We start from the raw sequence: 17,418 nt of genomic DNA, 5'->3' as shown, positions 1-17,418 counted from the left end.
TCAACCTAGAGCTTGTCCATAGTTTCAAATACCTTGGAGTTATTATGAACTATAATGGATCATTTAAGACTGCTATCGAAGAATTACACAAGCAGGCCTCACGTGCCATGTACTCCCTCCTTAGTAAATGTAGATCATTTGATTTACCAGTAAATGTTGCATTGGAACTTTTCTCACCAGTCATGCTGTACACATGTGAAATCTGGGGGTTCGAAAAACTAGAAAAACGACATCTTAAATTTCTCAAGTATATCCTAAAAGTTATAAAACAACTACCTGTAGTAATATGGTGTATGGTGAGCTGGGGAGGTACCCAATTTGTATCGCTGTTAAAAAGAGACTTATCGGGTACTGGGCAAGGTTGATCGAAGGAAAAGAGAGTAAACTGAGTACGACTGTCTGCTTAACCTGTTCAACACAGGTGCCCATGTGTCACCTTGGGTTGCACAGGTGAAGAAAATACTGGATGACTGTGGTATGTCTTACATTTGGTTGGCCTAGAAATGTAATAACATTGACTGGTTGAAGCGAACTGTCGAACAAAGGTTGAAAGATCAGTTTCTGCAAAAGTGGCAAAGTGAACTCAATAGTATGTATGACATCATGTGACATCTATGTTGAATACAAACAAGAGTTCAAACTAGAAAAATACCTTCTATGTGAAAAGCGTAAGTATAGACAGGCTATTTGCAACCTTAGGCTAAACAACACAAGAATCCCAAAGGTCATCGGTAGATATAAAGGATTGGAATAAAGTCAGAGGATTTGTAACCTATGTAATGAAGCCAGAATTGGAGATGAGTATCATGTTTTGTTGGAATGTAAGAACACTGGCATTATGAATTTCAGGCAAAAATACCTGCCACTTACCCACCCTTCTATGTTTAGATTAATTGCATTACTAAAATCTGAAAAACAAAAAGTAATCTATAAATTGGGTGCTTTTCTGAAAAACTTTTATGAATCTGTGCTCCAAACCATGTGATCATGGTCGTGAGTTAAATAAAATGATGATGATGATAAGTTTAAACACCAAAGTACCGAAACAATGTAATTAATTAGTAAACAATTCCTACTTATCATTGGTATTCACAAACTCACCTTTGTATCATCATCTAGCTGACCATTTAATTGCACAAAAATAATTTGATCACTCTGGAAGTGAACTATAACATCTGCGAGTTTGACATACTACACTGATGAAGACAGCATGTTAGCATAACGATGAAGACCGATGAAGAGTTTTCGCCGACTTGGTAAACTGGCGAGTTCTCCGGTATCCATTCAGGTCACATGTAATGGTATGTGTACATACAGATGATACAGTATGGATGTGCATTGTAACCTATTTTGATTCAGTGTGTCCCTTTTTGGGGTGGGGTGGGGGGTTCTGACGTTTGGTTTCTGCTGAGACGCTGTATACATGCAATGCATTGTCTCCAGTGTCGTTTTCGTCGACCGATACTATGACAAGAAAATGTTCGTCGACTACCTTTTTACACTGACGAAAACTACATAAAAACTAAATAAAAACTAGACTAAAATGTTATAGGAAGGGACTAATGGACAAGAGATCCAGTATAATTCATTTTACAATTAGTTGCATGCTGAAAATAGCTATTTTCAGCAAGTGTAAAATCAGCCATTACGACGGCATTGGCCCGCCAAAACACATTTTAGTCGACTAAATCAACTGTAGATTAAGTAGACTAAAATCTCATGATATTTAGTCAACTAAAACTAGGACTAATGCTAAAACATTCCAGGTGACTAAAAATTAAATTAAACCTAATTCAAGAGACTACGACTAAAAACATAAAAATGCGCTGTCAAAAACAAACGGCGACACACATACCTTCTGCCCCGTGCTGATGCTGCCACAGTGCAGCCTGTTGATGTCCTCTTTGCATTTGTCCATGAAGCCACAGATGAGCCGGTAGTCGCTGAAGATGATGCCCGTCATCTTGGTGATGTACTGGTTGCACTGGTACTCGCTGATGTTGCCGCGGTGGTCCACCAGACAGGACACCAGGTAGCCCCGCCCGCGCTCCTCTTCGTTGCACTCCTTTGTCTGCGGCGTGGGAATAGACCACACACACACACACACACACACACAAGCAAAAACTAGGGCTGTCAAATGATTAAAAGTTTTAATCAGAATTAATCACAGCTTCAACATTAATTAATCATGATTAATCACCATTCGAAATATGTCCAAAACATATGCCATGTTTTCCTGTTTATTGTTGTGGAAATACATTTGTTTTCTAATGTTTTTTTGTCTTCTAATGCATTTAGTATAGCCTATGATGTGATGTGAGCGTTTGTGACTAGATTTGATCGAGAGACTGCCATTGGATTTTTTGTGTCATATGTAAGCAGGGAATCATAGCTTCAAATTGACATATTGGTTGTTCAGTTTGACCCACCAGTTTTGGAGATATGGCTTATAGAAAAATGTCTTGCAGGAGGAGTAGTGGAAAAAAGACCAAGCAGAGAAAATGGGCTTCAGAGCTTTAGTTCAGTGATCTGTGACTTTAGGGGGTGCTGTTTTCCCTTCATTCCTCCATTAGTCAACCAGCAGTGTTGCCATGTCTGCTTATTATAATTAGTTGGCCTTGTTTCTAAAGAAAAATAATGCATAGGCCTATGCATGCCGCCATTACACCAAAACAGCATGGACAGCCTGTTGTAGTCCAAACAAACCCCTCATTCACTTGAATTGAACTCATTTTCCCAGAAGCAGTAGCAGCCCAGAGCATGGCTTGATTTCCGGTTTCGTCATCATAACGTGACGGCCTTGTCACCAGGTCTGTGACAAATCCGCTCTCTCTTTTTAATTATTAAAAAAACGGCGAATTAAACACATGGATTAAATAGCGGGGAACGCGGGTTACGCAGTAGAACTGTTAAACTTGCTCAAGTAGGTTCATCAAATAATCGAGAAGCATGTATTTTCCCTACGTGTCCCGTAGGTCTGCTATTTTCACTATGTATTTTTTTAAATACCCCCCCCCCCCGCCCCTACACACACAGGTTTAGATTTTAGTGTTGGGAGAGTGTAAATCATAAAAGTCAGTGTCATGATGACTCATGCTCTATACAGTCTAGAGTATAGTCTACACAGAGCTGGTTGAGAGTACAGCAGAGCAGACAGACCTCGGCGATGGTGCTCTTGCAGACCTCCATGGCCACAGACTCAAACTTGGGATCTGTGGTCAGATTGAGTTTGTAGTTCCATAGAAGCTGATGAGGAGAGACACAGAGAGACAGGCAGAGGTTAGAGAAAATGATAGACCGAGGCAGGGGGAGAGGGGGGGGGGACGACGACACAGAGAAAATGTGATTTTCCAATAACTGTCAACAAAGAAAGTCATGTGACGAAAGATCATTTGGGCTTCAGTTCAGTCACAATGAGGTTATGCAGGCAAGTTACTTTGATGCGTTTGCCATTTATATTATCAGATTAAACTTTAGCCGTAGGATCAGCTACTGCAGACGGCAAAGCTCTAAAAAAGAAACCCCATCTCCGTCTCTGAAATGGACAGTTTGTGCTCATTTCCAATTGAATGCTGGTCCAGTGAGCTTGTGACTTCAACCGTGGGTGTAAGCCAGGTTCTCACACATTTTAATTTCAAGGACCCCCATAACTCTAAAGCCCTATTAATCACACCAAAGGGTCGAGACCATAGACTGTAAATAAAGCGTTCTAACATGGACGTAAAATGAAGCCTGTAATTCCTTGCACTGCAAGTCGCCATATTTCTAGATCCGTTTGGGCCCAGCTGGCCATTGGCTGGCTCCATTTGGGCCCAGCTGGCCATTGGCTGGCCCAGACAACGAGGCGGGACTTACCCCCTTACTCTTCGTTGGTTTTTATTTTGACTGAACGGGGGGGGGGGGGGGGGTGGCTCCCGATCATAGACTGTAACGGTAGACACGCCCCTCAGAACAAACACGACTTTATGGTAATTTTTTGAATAAATGGGACCATCATTTTCCAAAAAGAATATTATGACATGAGAAATGAGACTTTAACTAGTGACTGGAAGCAGAAAGTATTCATGACCATGTTTATTAAGGTAATACAGGTGAAGTTGGGCCCAAATACATGGGCCTCTATGGAGATATGGTTTTTTTTGGGCCCAATGACAGCGCCACAACAGGCCATTATATGAACTTTCAGGAAATCTCGATGTCCTTAGCGGCTTCACGAAATATCTGTCTGACTGCCCCCCTGGTCGAGACCCAAGGAGTTGCATGGTGACCCTTTGGTGTGGTTAGGGCGTTAGAGTTACAGAGCAGTAAAGGTTCATTTGGAACCACACGAAGGGTACACCTGAGGGTCCCTGGACCCTACATTAACATAAGACATTTTTTTAATCTGATCTCAGGTCAAAATGGGTTAAGAACTACTTAGTTATTCATTTTCATTCATTCATTCATTCATTCATTCATTCATTCATCCATTCATCCATTCATCCATTCATCCATTCACATGTTGCATTGCATTGTCTTCATGTAGTTTATGGATTAAAGTCCAGTGAATTTATTGGGAGCACCAATGCATTGGGAGCTGCAAGGTTGAAGGTTTCAAACTAGCAGCAAACTGGGCAATCTCAGGCCACTTTCTTACAGCCACCTCTTCAGGCCAGGTCATCACATGTACAGTACAGATATGACAATGTGATGAAAGGTAGCAGGAGGGTACTCGTCGGGGGAGGAACTTACATGGTTGCAGTCACTGGAGATCTCTGCATCCTGCAGAAACACAGACAAGACAGACAGAGAGAGACACACAAACAGTTGTCAAAATTATGTGCAAATGCATACAGCATGCATTTATTTGTTCACACAAACTGGCAGCGAAGAGTGTGTGTGTGCGTGCGTGCGTGCGTGCCACTTAATAAAAAGGTTCTGAAACCACATCATCATCATTTAATATTGTGTCAATTGAACATGTAAGGTGTAACAGGACAGGAGTCACTATTTACAAAATAAGGAAATATAAATATTAGCAATCTTTTAGAGAGGAAAAATCGTTTCAGGCTGGTGTGTTGATGTGTGTCTTAGTGGGTTCTAAGAAGAGTATCCGTCAATGTACAGTACACTCTAAAATGTTTTGTTTGTCTGTCCGTGACTAATCTTGCAAACAGCCAGTGCCAAATTATTGGTCACGTCGTAGCCAGTAGGAGTAGGGTAAGGAAGTCAATCCCCAAATATCTTTCACATTTTGTAAGAAAGAAAATCTCAGATAAATTAATATGGCCCCAACCCAGTGCTCCTTTTGGGGTATGTTTTGCCCCAAAAGGATCCATCCAAACTATTAGAGGCTTCTGGGGAGTATAGTTGGGGTTTGAAGGAACTTGCTCGAAAAATGTTCGTCGACTAGCTTTTTTTCACCGCAGAAAAGTTAATGGAGACTAAATGAAAACTAAGCTGTGATGACTAAAAGAAAGACTAAAATGTTAGGAAGGGACTAGTGGACAAGAGATCCAGTATACGTCATTTTACACTTGGTTGCATGGTGAAAATAGCCAATCTACTGTTCAAGCTACACGCAACACGTTGTGGGCTTGTTGCCATTTTCAGCAAGTGAAAAAAACAAAACCAAATAGCATATTTTCCAAAAGGAAGAAAGAAAGAAAGAAAGAAAGAAAGAAAGAAAGAAAGAAAGAGTGATGAGATCGTGAGGGACAGTGTCAGTGACAGAAATACAACAACAGCCAGAGAGACAACAGACTAGTTTGCCAGCTCCCACACATTGACATATCTTAACACTTGCCAAGTACACATTCTCCAGCGATTCTCCAGCCTTACTGGATGAACTGTCCTTGGCCATGCTGGGACACAGAATGCATCATAGAAGACAGTGTATGAGAGACAGACAATAGGGGAGCTTAGGCAGACAATAGGAGAGCTTAGAGACTAAAGAGACAGGCTAGGGGAGCTGATGGGGAGACACTGAGACAGTATAGAAGAGACAGACAGTAGGAAAGCTGAGAGGGAGACAAAATATAGACGAGACAGACGCAGTAGATAATCTGAGAGGAAGATAGTGAAGGAGAGACAGTAGGATGGCTGAGAGGGAGACAGTGTAGTACGAGAGACATAAAGTGAGGTATTTAAAACCTTTTTTTGTTTTAATCTGGATGATTATGGCGTACAGCTCATGAAAATAAAAAAATCCTATCCTAATGAATTAGAATATTCTACGAGACCACTAGAACAAGTTTTTTTTTAACGAGAAATGTCGACCATCTGAAAATATATTAATGTATGCAGTTAATACTTGGTCTGGGCTACTTTTGAACAAATCATTTCATCAATGGGGCGTGGCATGGAGGTGATCAGCCAGTGGCACTGTTGAGGTGTTATGGAAGCCCAGGTTTGCTTTGATAACAGCCGTAAAAAAATGATTTATTGTTCAGTCTTATGTCTCACACCTTCCTCTTGACAATACAACCTAGATTCTGGGTGTGGTTCAGGTCAGGCCAGTTCGCTGGTCAGTTAAGCACAGTAATACCATCGTCAGTACACCAGTTACTAGTCGTTTTGGCTATGTGGGCAGGTGCCAAATCGAGCTGGAAAGGAAAATTAGCATCGCCAAAGAAGCTTGTCAACATACTGAAGCACAATGTACTCTAAAAAAGATGGCTGTGTTGAAACCATTGTTACATTTTCAGTCATGAGTCAGTCAGTGGATCAACACCAGCCGATAACATGGCCTAAATCATCACTGTGTTTTGTCATGTCCAGAGTCTCAACACAACCATCTATTATGATATTTTACAGCACTGTGTGCTTCAGTATGTTGACAAGCTTCATGGAGATGCTAATTTTCCTTTCCAGCTCGTTTTGGCACCTGCCAACAGAGCCAAAACGACTAGTAATAATAATAATAATAACTTGGATTTATATAGCGCCTTTCAAGAAACCCAAGGACGCTAGTAATTGGTGTAGTGACGATGTTATTACTGTCTGTGCTTAACTGACCAGCCAACTGGCCTGACCTGAACCCCACACAGAATCTAGACTGTATTGTCAAGAGGAAGGTGTGAGACATAAGACTGAACAATAAAAAATAATTTACGGCTGTTATCATAGTCTGGGTCATTTTCCCAAATATATGAACCCCGAAGGCAAATCGTGTTAATTTATGGCATACATGCTTTCTAGGGGTATTAAGGTCTGCTGAATCCAAATCTGCTGTATGCCTAAGCTGCAAAGCAAACCTGGACTTCCATAACACCTCGACAGTGCCACTGGCTGATCACCTCCATGCCACAAAATATTCTAATTACATGGGATGGAGCTGTACAGTAGGTGCTTTGTAGAAGGATATTAAAAACATTATCCAACGCTGCACTTTTTTCGTCCAGGATAACGGTGTTTGCTAAATCTCTGCTATGTATGGCCAGTTTTTGCAATAAACGATTTAAAATTCCGCATTTGCGGCGTCCCCCTGTGGATGAAAATGGAATTGCTTTGGGCTCTCCTTTGACTAAACCACCCTCGACGTGTGAATACATTTTTGGGTGGATTGGACATTCCGTTGGTGATTTGTGTAATTCTTTGTAAAACAGGCCCCTCCCACTAACTTTGGAAGCAGATTACAGCCCAACGATATGGACTATGAAGCTTCTGCCCGTGGTGTTTTAATCGGATATAGGTCCAGAGATCATGTGTACCGATTTCTGTGAGATTTGCACAAAAGCTGTAGGTGGAAGAGCCAAAAATGTGTTTTGAAGAAAAGTGAAAATGGCAGTGGCAAAATGGTAATTATGTATTACATTAATTTGAATAGTTATTATGGACCTCCCTTCCAACTAAGTGGTGTAACTGTAGCTCCGACTGAGAGACAAAGACTTGATGTGAATTCTTGCATTTTCCCATGTAAGTAGATAGGACATTTTTATTCACCAACAAATAAATAAATTAATAAGTTGTTAAATTGAAAAAAGGGCTTCGTTAAGACCTCCGTAATATTATGGCCAATGCCTGTGTGAAAAGTCAGAGCGATTGGTGCAGGCAGTGAGGAGCTACGACAGTGTTTCAGACAGACATTCATTCATTCATTCATTCATTCATTCAGACAGACAGACACTCAAGACATTGAGTGAATTATAGTATGATGATAATCCAATTCTGGACACAGCTGCATATCATCATACCTATTTTATATTCTATCCTGACCTAAACCATACATGATGCACAGATGCTGAGGTTCTCTAGAAACCATGTTCAACTGTCTGACAATGTATAACAGTGAACCAACCCTCTTTTAATTGTGCTTGCGTCATGACTCATGACTATTGTCTGTTAGCAACCAGCAAACTTTCAAATAAAACTCATTCTGACCAGTGATTAACCCATTCAGGGCGGGAACCCCTTTTGCTGTTTCTAGCATTATGTTATGCTTTAGCTATTGAACAATAGCAGATCTACAAGCTCATAGCGCGGCACCGAGTGCCTCTCTACGAGCTTGTAGGTCTGCTATTTTAGAGAAATCGTGAAAATGCGGCGCAAATCTTTGAATATATATTCTTTCAGAGTGAACGTTTTTAACTCAAATCTTTGCTTCTGAGGCGTTCTCGGAAAATAACATATTTTCGGATGCGGGTCGGCGGCCTAATGGGAAAATAAGGGAAAAAGAAGGGAAAAAGGTTGAGCACCACTGACATAGAAACATAGGTGTTTCAGAAAACTGTCAGGATTTAGAAGCCATCTTTTTAGAATCGTCCTCAGGTCTAAATGTGTTTAATGTGTTCAACACATTGTGTGCTGCTAGATGTATGTTGTCAGAAAGAGACAGACAACGTGTGAGCATGTGATGTAATGCTACAACAGCATGTCTGCCAACACTCCTGATTCTCGTAGGAATGATGTATGATCTACAATATGTACATATATGCATGAAATAGGTGGTCGTGTGTGTGTGTGTGTGTGTGTGTGTGTGTGTGTGTGTGTGTGTGTGTGTGTGTGTGGAGGAGTACACTGAAAGCTAGTGGTCCATGCAGCCATCCATCGTTGTATTGGAGAGCACACAGTCTGCAAAAGAGAGATAACGCACAGCTACCGTGTGTGTGTGTGTGTGTGTGTGTGTGTGTGTGTGTGTGTGTGTGTGTGTGTGTGTGTGTGTGTGTGTGTGTGTGTGTGTGTGTGTGTGTGTGTGTGTGTGTGTGTGTGCGCGCCACGGTATGGTTATATATTTTATAATACATTAGGCTACATAAACGCTGCTGCCGCGGACGGTGCCACCTATCACAAGGCATTTCGTTTACATCATGCTTTTACATTCACCAAAAAACTACACTAAAATGTTAGGAAAGGACTATAGTGGACAAGAGATCCAGTATAAGCCATTTTACACTTGGTTGCATGCTGAAAATAAAATCAGTCATTACGACGGCCTCACATTTTAGTCGACTAAATCACCTGTAGATTTAGTCGACTAAGATATTATGACATTAGTCGACTAAAACTAGACTAACAATACATCCCGGGTGACTAAAAGAGACTATGACTAAAACTAAAATGGAAAAATGCTGGACACTGGACTGGACACTGTAAAACACTCTAAGCACATGATGAGTAATGTGCTGCTGCTGACAAGACTTTAGCAGCTCACTGTCTGTCTGTCAACTGTTTGCCACCAACCCCGCATTTAAATTTCAAAACTATTATTTCTCATCGAAACTGAAAGCCTAGACTTTGCCTTGTTGTATAATCTGGTCAAACAAGCCTCAGCACAGCCAAAAGTCAATAAGACAAAAACATTTCCCAGCCCTTAACACATTTTGTCTTCTTCTACATCCTGGCAGTTTTCTGAAAAAGCTATGTTTCTAATGTCAGTGGTTCTTCGATTTTTCAAAAAAAGCAGACCTACAAGCTTGTAGCTTGTAGGTAGCTTGTAGGTCCGTCCTTCCATCCGTCCGTTATCAGCTAATCTCCGGCACCGTTGGCCCGATCCATGCCAAACTTTGCACACACACACTCCCTGGATGCCAATGACGAACCTCTGCCCCAAATATTCCTCAACGGCCTGTTATAGCGCCAGTAACCGGCTGAAACGCACCTCCCCCCTGCGCAACAACGGGATTGGACCAGAAATAAATAACTGTTTACTACAGCTGAGAAGGAGATCGAGGATGATTGTTTTAAAGCAAATTAAAAGAAATGTCTAGTTTTCTAGACAGTCTAGACAGTTTTCTGAAATACCTCATGTTTCTGTATCAGTGGTGCTCCATAATTTCATGTCAAGGACCCTCAAAAATGATATGTAATTGGCCACCTGAAAATATGTTATTCCAGGAACCCCTCAGAAGCAAAGATTTGAATTAAAAACGTTCTCTCAAAAATAGCAGACCTACAAGCTCGTAGCACGGCACTCTGTGCCACGCTATGAGCTTGTAGATCTGCTTTTTCAATAGCTAAAGTATAACATGATGCTTAAAACACCAAAAGTGGTTCCCGTTCTGAATGGGTTTAGATAAATCTACATCATCTGGGGGAGGAGGGGTCCATCCATGCACAGAAGAGATGAGAGATTTATAAGAGCCATTTATACCTCTTCAGAGTGCAGCTGTTACTCAAGTGGAGCAAAGTCATTATTTCTGTAATTAGGGCTTTGCTCAAGCCTGAGATCACCAGGGGAAGCAGTCATGTATCGCATCAGCATTTGGAGGATAGAGCATGTAGGAGGATGATGTGAGTCAAGGAGGACAAGAGCAACTAGAAATGTGACAGCACTCTACGGAGGCATATTAAAGCACATTCACTCTTTTGCACAGCCAGTGTGAGGTTTTACTTTAGGCCTTAATTCACACCAGCGTAGAGGGAACACGCTCTGACATTCGGTCTCTTCACTATCCATTCTGCAAACAAGAACACACTAGTGGAATGTAATGCTTCATTCATAAAATAACTAGTGATGCACCGAAAATTCGTCCGCAGAAGATATTCGGCAGAAAATGGCTAAAAATGCTTTTTCCAGTGCCCATACCCGAGGCGGGGGGTTGGCGAAAGGGCCTTTCTGTGTGGAGTTTGCATGTTCTCCCCCCGTGTCCCCTAGGGTAGGTACCCTCACAAAAACATGCAGTAATCCTGGTCTCTAAACTGCCTCCCCCTGGCCAGCCGGGGCGCCTGATGGAGGGGAAAGGAACTGGTTGGAATAACGTGTTCCTTCCACGCGCCAACCAGGGAAACTCCTCCCTGTCAGGTGTAAAGGAGCGACTTGGACACTCATGCATGAAGGAAGCATGAGTTCAAGTCCGTTGCTCTCCCCAGGTTGGTGGAGGGTGTGTAGAGCCCAGGATCACATTAGATAATTGACACAGGGGTGAAAAATGGGTTACAAAATCGTGGGATAATTCTTTTTATAATAATGCATTTTCAGCCTATTCGGTTTCGGCCCGAATAGGCCGAAAATATATCACTGAATAGTTTATGCAAGTTAAATAAACTGTGTTTAGGCGGCCAGTACAGCCCCCACTTGAAAGATTGAGTTGTCCATGTACTTCTAAGTATGTGTACTTGAACTTGAGATACAGTGTACTGCCTGTACTGTAGCCTACTTTATAGATAGGCTACGAGAGACATATTTTAGTCAGCCTTGCTGCGTTGTCATTATCATGTCACGTTTCTATGTCTCGTCATATCTTGTTGTCACTATGTCACTATGATCCAGCACAATATACGTTCCCTGTTTGTGTAATAAACTTTGTGAACCTTTAGCGTGATACTGTCTCACGTTGCGTTATTGTTTCTCCTGGGCCTGCCGCCGCCGCCGTACCAAAGGAATACTTCAACTGGATTATCACACACTACCAGCCTGTCAGAACCAGACCGAGGGTCCATTTAGAGATCACAACAAGTAGTATTAACAAATCCATGTTCAGTCCAATCAACAGCCGGCGATGACCGTGTGCATTGCACAAACTTCTGCAAAACCCTCCAAGTAAATTGCTTACTTATTGCCATGTGTAATAATGACCAAAGCATCAATCTAAATGAGAAATGACTGTAGGTGTATAATAGCCGGCGTGTCGTCGCTGACCAAAGTAAAATCCAGGACCTTTTTTTAGTCTCACGAGTGATAAATGAACACTCTGCAACTTACTGTAGACGGGGAGGAAATATTTACTGTAGTCGTGGACAGGGGAGGAAGCATAGCGTGATGATGAGGACAGTGGTGACAGTTAATCAGGCCCTGTCATCTGCCGTGATCAACACAGCAGTCTGAAAGCACTGAGCTAAAGGTCTTGGACAACATAGGGACAGCCAGCTCCCAATGACACCACCACACACAGACAGAGAGAGAGAGAAAACAACCCAATATAAGGATGATGAGATAAAGAACACAGAGGAGTAATGTATAGGCTACTACACTGACTGTACCACTGTCCCCATGTTGTCTCAACTGAAGGTTGAAACATTGTAGTAGACTAGACTTCATACAACACAAGTAATAATAAACTAGGTACAGAAAAAAATGGGTCAATCATAATAATGGCCGTCATCAACAGTACTTGTAATGTCTCCAACTACTGCACACACATCACCGTTTGTCTCCGAGGTCGCAGACTGGCCAGCCTCACATAATCACATACACACTACACAGTCACACTGCTAGCAATTAGGCTCACAGACATAGAGAGACTGACAGAAGGGGAGGAGAAGAAGAGGGAGATGAAGAGACACAAAAAAGAAGGGAGGACATTTTCAAAATGTGAGCTCAGAGGATAAAGACATGCAGTCATAGCGTTTGGCAGAAACACACTGTGTGTACCATTCCTTCTCCAGAATGCAGCCGCAAAATAAAGGCTCACTAGTAGTGCTGCCTACCCAGCGAATGCTGCTTTTCCTGTAGGCTAACAGCAGGGAGCATTCCTGCTGTGTTCTGGTGACGACCCCAGGCCAGGGTCAGTAGATATAGCACATAATTTGCGAGCCCACCAAGGTTGCTTAAAAACTGCCCTTGAGCAAGGCATGGCATAATTTAAGATAACAGTGCAGTAAAACCTTGAGCTCAGCCCGCGCAATCAATGTATTCAAACCTTGGTGGTCCCCAAACACACAAATACATCTCCCTGCGGCCTGACCACAAACAGATTAGGAACTCACTGTCTGTCCCCCCCAACCCAACCCACCGCCAGAAGAAGAAAAAAACGTAGGCTAGAAACATTGAATTTATTAAAGCAATGTTCTCTCACATTGCAGTGAGATGTGAGATGACCATGTGATATTTGCTCAGCAAAGGGCAAATAAGGAAATGATCTACATTCTACAGTAAAAAAAACAAAAAAACAAAAATTAGTGTTCAAATAATATACTAGAAGTGAACATTGGCTGTACTTCAAAAGAAATTGTCCCACACTATTCTAAAAATCAAGTTGGTTGGCACGAGACAGGTGTCTGAATAAAGGAAAGTGTGTGTAACAGTAGTAGATGCTACAGCCTACTACCAGCCAATTTGAAGACATCAAACTATAGCCACTGAGTTAGCCACTGGCACCAATATCACTAAGCGCAATGTTAACCAATATGTTGGAGTGTAAGGTAATTTTATAACAGAAAAGCATGTCCATACATTTTCATAAATTATATTTTATTTTTACTTCATTAAAATGCAAGGACCCAGTTCGATCCCAGCTGGAGAGTGGAGACCTTGTACCCCGGCCGCTTTCTCCTCCATACTTTTCATAAGTCAATTCTAAGGTACCGGTAAGTATTCATTTGCACTGAGGATGTTAACATGTTTGTGTGTGCGTGTGCGTGTGCATGTGTGTGTCTGTCTTAGGTCTTAGACCCTGAAAACAAGCGTTATTGTTTGTGCGCAACCCACATAATGACAGGACATGATGATGAAATCTGCATCATCTTCTGTACCATCTTTCTCAATTTGTTCCTGCATGCCAATGACTCTGCACTGCTGGTCTCAGACAGGAACAGAGTACTGCACATTGAAAAGGCCCTGAGGTCTCTCAGCCAGGCCAACGGCTTCTTGGGTAAAGTGAGTTACAATATTATCACGAGAAAAGATGAAATTACCTAGAGGTTCCATCCTGGAGGCTAATCTTTCGTGTGGAATAAATGGCCACCAACGTAATCAAAAAGGTCAACCAAAGAACAAGATTCCTGTACAAGTACAGGATCTCCGCACTGGTCAATAAAAAAATACCTATTGCCCTCATACAAGCTAGTTCCTTCGACTATGCATGCACCTTATGGTACCAAAGCACCTCAAAAGCACCTTAAAACAAGGCTCCCAAAACAAATTGGTCAGGCTACTACTTGGCCTATACCTCACCCCTGCCCCCATAGGCTGGAATGGCTGGAATGGCCATGTATTGTACAGTACCTCAAAAGTCAAAATACTTCCTTTATGTCAACGAAGTCCACAATCACAACACCAGAGCAAACAAACCACGAGCAGCCCAGATCCGGCTCTAACAAGGGATTAAATTCATTTAGCTCCTATTTTCCACATACATGATACAATAATCTGTCATTTAACAAGGAACACGTGTCTGTCTGTCTGTCTGTCTGTCTGTCTGTGTGTGTGTGTGTGTGTGTGTGTGTGTGTGTGTGTGTGTGTGTGTGTGTGTGTGTGTGTGTGTGTGTGTGTCTCTCTCTGTGACTGTGTGTGCGTGCGTGCTGTCCGCTGGGGAAGCTGAGCTGACACAAACAACACTACCACGGACTGGTCTGACAGACAGAGAGAGTCCGAGGATTTACACACATGATCTGTTGTGACAGCAGCAGCTCGCCTTGCCTTGCCTAGAGAGGCTCATCTCATCTGTAGCTAAGATCATTGTAAAACACACTCAGCAGGAATTAACCGGTATCCCCCCCACCGTCTCCCCGCCAGGCAGGCAGGCTAGCTTTGCTTTACCTCGGTCCGGTCCTGCAGACACTCCAGCACGGCCAGGTTGTTGGTCCAGGTGTGCTTCGGACAAAGCCGAGCCAGGTCCTCCCGGCAGGCCTCCTCTTCGGACAGCTTCCAGACGGCGGTCGCCCTTCGGGGCTGCGAGGCCGCGGGCGGCGGAGCGGGGGCATCCCTGGCCGCGGGAGGAGGAGGAGGCTCCGCCGCGTTCGCCGCCGCCGGTGGCTTCGGCGGATCCGCGCCGGGGTCGTTTAACGCGATGTCATTGTTTAATAAGGCGCCCGCTGGCCCCTCGGCGCCGCACACAACGCAGAATGACAGGGACGTCAACAGCAGGAGCAGCCGAGCACGTCTGCACGCCGCCATCTTCAGGGAGGGAAATGAAGGCGAGGATCCGCTAGGCGGCAGGAGAACGCCGCTGACAGGAGCCTCATGTATAGTCCGTAGTACAACGGTGTCTCTTGCCCAAAATAACTGATAGCTTTGACTGACAGAGATTAAAAAAACAAAACAGAGACGCGTAGACACTTTTTTTATTGATTGATCAATGAATACAAAGACTGTTAACTGTGAGTGGACGACCCAATAAACACTTGTCAATTCATCAAAACATTTAGAGACACAAATAGACACTTCTATATAGCCAAAGAACAGTAATATATCAACAACAGTAATATCATTTAAGGCATGATATTACAACAATTGCTAAATTGCTGCAATAAAACATGTATATTAGAACAAGAAAGATAGCCTAATTTAATGTAGGTCTGCTGATATGCAATATGCTGTATGATAGGCCTATGCAACATTACATGCTTCTGTTAAAATCAAATAAACAAATCTTTATAAAAGAAATCACACCCGTGTGAAGTGAGGGGCGCTCTTACCATGTACAATACATCGTCATGACGTAAAATAGAGTATGCCTATTTGCTCATACACTATGATGTAAAATTCTCCATTCATTGTCAAATGTCAATGGGAATTTAATGTTTGTGTAGGACAAAAATAGACACTATAAGCCGATTTGCTCAGACACTATAAAGCTAGACTCTGTATGTTTGTCTCATGTCTGTGTGTACCTCTGTAATCCACGTAACTCGAGAACCATTAGCCCCACCGACTTCAAATTCACTTAGTTTGGACTAGTCATTTGGTTAGACCAGTCATTAGTCCTACAACTACAACCTATCTCAAACCCTCACCCTCACCCTAACCTCCCACGGGGCAGCACACCCCACCTAAACCTAACCTTAACCCATGTCTAACCAATGACTAATGTCTAAACTAAGTACCGGTATGCACCTCCCTGACATGCGCGTTCCATATACCCCCACAGGGAGTGCAATAGGCTCTGGACAGGGCCCAAATTAGCCAATTGATCACACCTGATCACCCCTAGATCTCCATATATGGAGCTGGCCTGTTCTGACATCACAATGATGTTCTGACATCTGTAACGTAAAAGTATCCATTCATTGTCAATGGGAATTTAATGTTCGTGTAGGATGAAGAACTGAATATAGGCGCCCCTCAAAAACATCACACCCGTGTGAAGTGACAGTGAGGGGCGCTCTTATCATCACATACTTCCGGCCAAGCACAAGTTGCGTCCCCACCTTTGTCTTCAATGTCTGTGTTTACACAAACACTTCATTGTCAAAGGCACAATGTTTGTTTTAGGACAAAAATATAAAGCTTTGAGGGTTTGTGGACAATGTTTGTTTTAGGACAAAAATATCAAAGCTTTGAGGGTTTACACAAACCCTCAAAGCTGGACATAGGAGGGGCTAGCGGTGCCCCTCAAAAATAATTTAAATCTGATAATGATTATGATGTACCATGTAATGTGCATGTTCAAATCATGAAGTAGGCTATAGGTATTGACATTTCAGCTCGTGTGAACAGCTATAGTTCCCTGTGTGGAACTATTCCATGTGTAGAATTGCACCCACCTTCAGCCTCGTGAAGAAATAAACTCGATTTTTATTTAATTACTGGCCCTGAGCCTGAGATCCTGACACTGACCTCATCAAACCCTGGATAGCCCATACATGGAGAAGACATCACCTGCAGTCAATTCAATTCAATTCAATTCAAAGGGCTTTATTGGCATGAGAAAACGTACGTTTGCATTGCCAAAGCAGAAAGAACAATACAGCAATACAATCAAAACAAAAATGATGTACATTTGAAGGTCAGAATCTTCAATAGATCAAATTCTATGTACCAAGGTCACTCAATGCAGGTATAGTGCAGGGATATACACAATGATTAGTCTTTAGGGTGGTTGTGTTCCATTTGATATCCAGTCACATTCAGGTCACATTCAGGTATGCGGTTAGGTGCAAGCTTGGCTTAGGGAGGACTGCCATGCAGAGTCCAAGGCACTTTGGATAATAAATTCATAACATCATATTCTGTGTTTGTAAAACTGTGTGCATAGGCTATATGACAGTATGATAAAATCTGTTTTCATAGGTGCATACTGACTGCATAGGCTATATGACAGTATGATAAAATCTGTTTTC

The 17,418-nt window shown here is 42.5% G+C and overlaps 1 protein-coding gene across 1 annotated transcript in view; it reads right to left on the bottom strand.

The window, feature by feature from the left end:
• LOC308315634 (Golgi apparatus protein 1-like) overlaps positions 1-15,259 on the bottom strand; it is a 50,493-nt gene extending 35,234 nt beyond the window's left edge. The window contains exons 1-4 of the mRNA XM_080763712.1: positions 14,897-15,259; positions 4,732-4,761; positions 3,160-3,246; positions 1,856-2,071 (exon numbers count right to left, since the gene is read on the bottom strand). Coding sequence (XP_080619838.1) covers positions 1,856-2,071; positions 3,160-3,246; positions 4,732-4,761; positions 14,897-15,253 — 690 coding nt within the window. The 5' untranslated portion in view covers positions 15,254-15,259. The remainder of the gene's footprint in view (positions 1-1,855; positions 2,072-3,159; positions 3,247-4,731; positions 4,762-14,896) is intronic.
• Between the last annotated feature and the right edge of the window lie 2,159 nt (positions 15,260-17,418).

Source organism: Protomyctophum bolini (genome assembly GCF_963924005.1).
Source record: "Protomyctophum bolini genome assembly, chromosome: 1".
In the NCBI taxonomy this organism is placed as follows: domain Eukaryota; kingdom Metazoa; phylum Chordata; class Actinopteri; order Myctophiformes; family Myctophidae; genus Protomyctophum; species Protomyctophum bolini.
The sequence above is the reverse complement of the archived record's forward strand: the minus strand, read 5'-3'. Positions and strand labels throughout refer to the sequence as shown.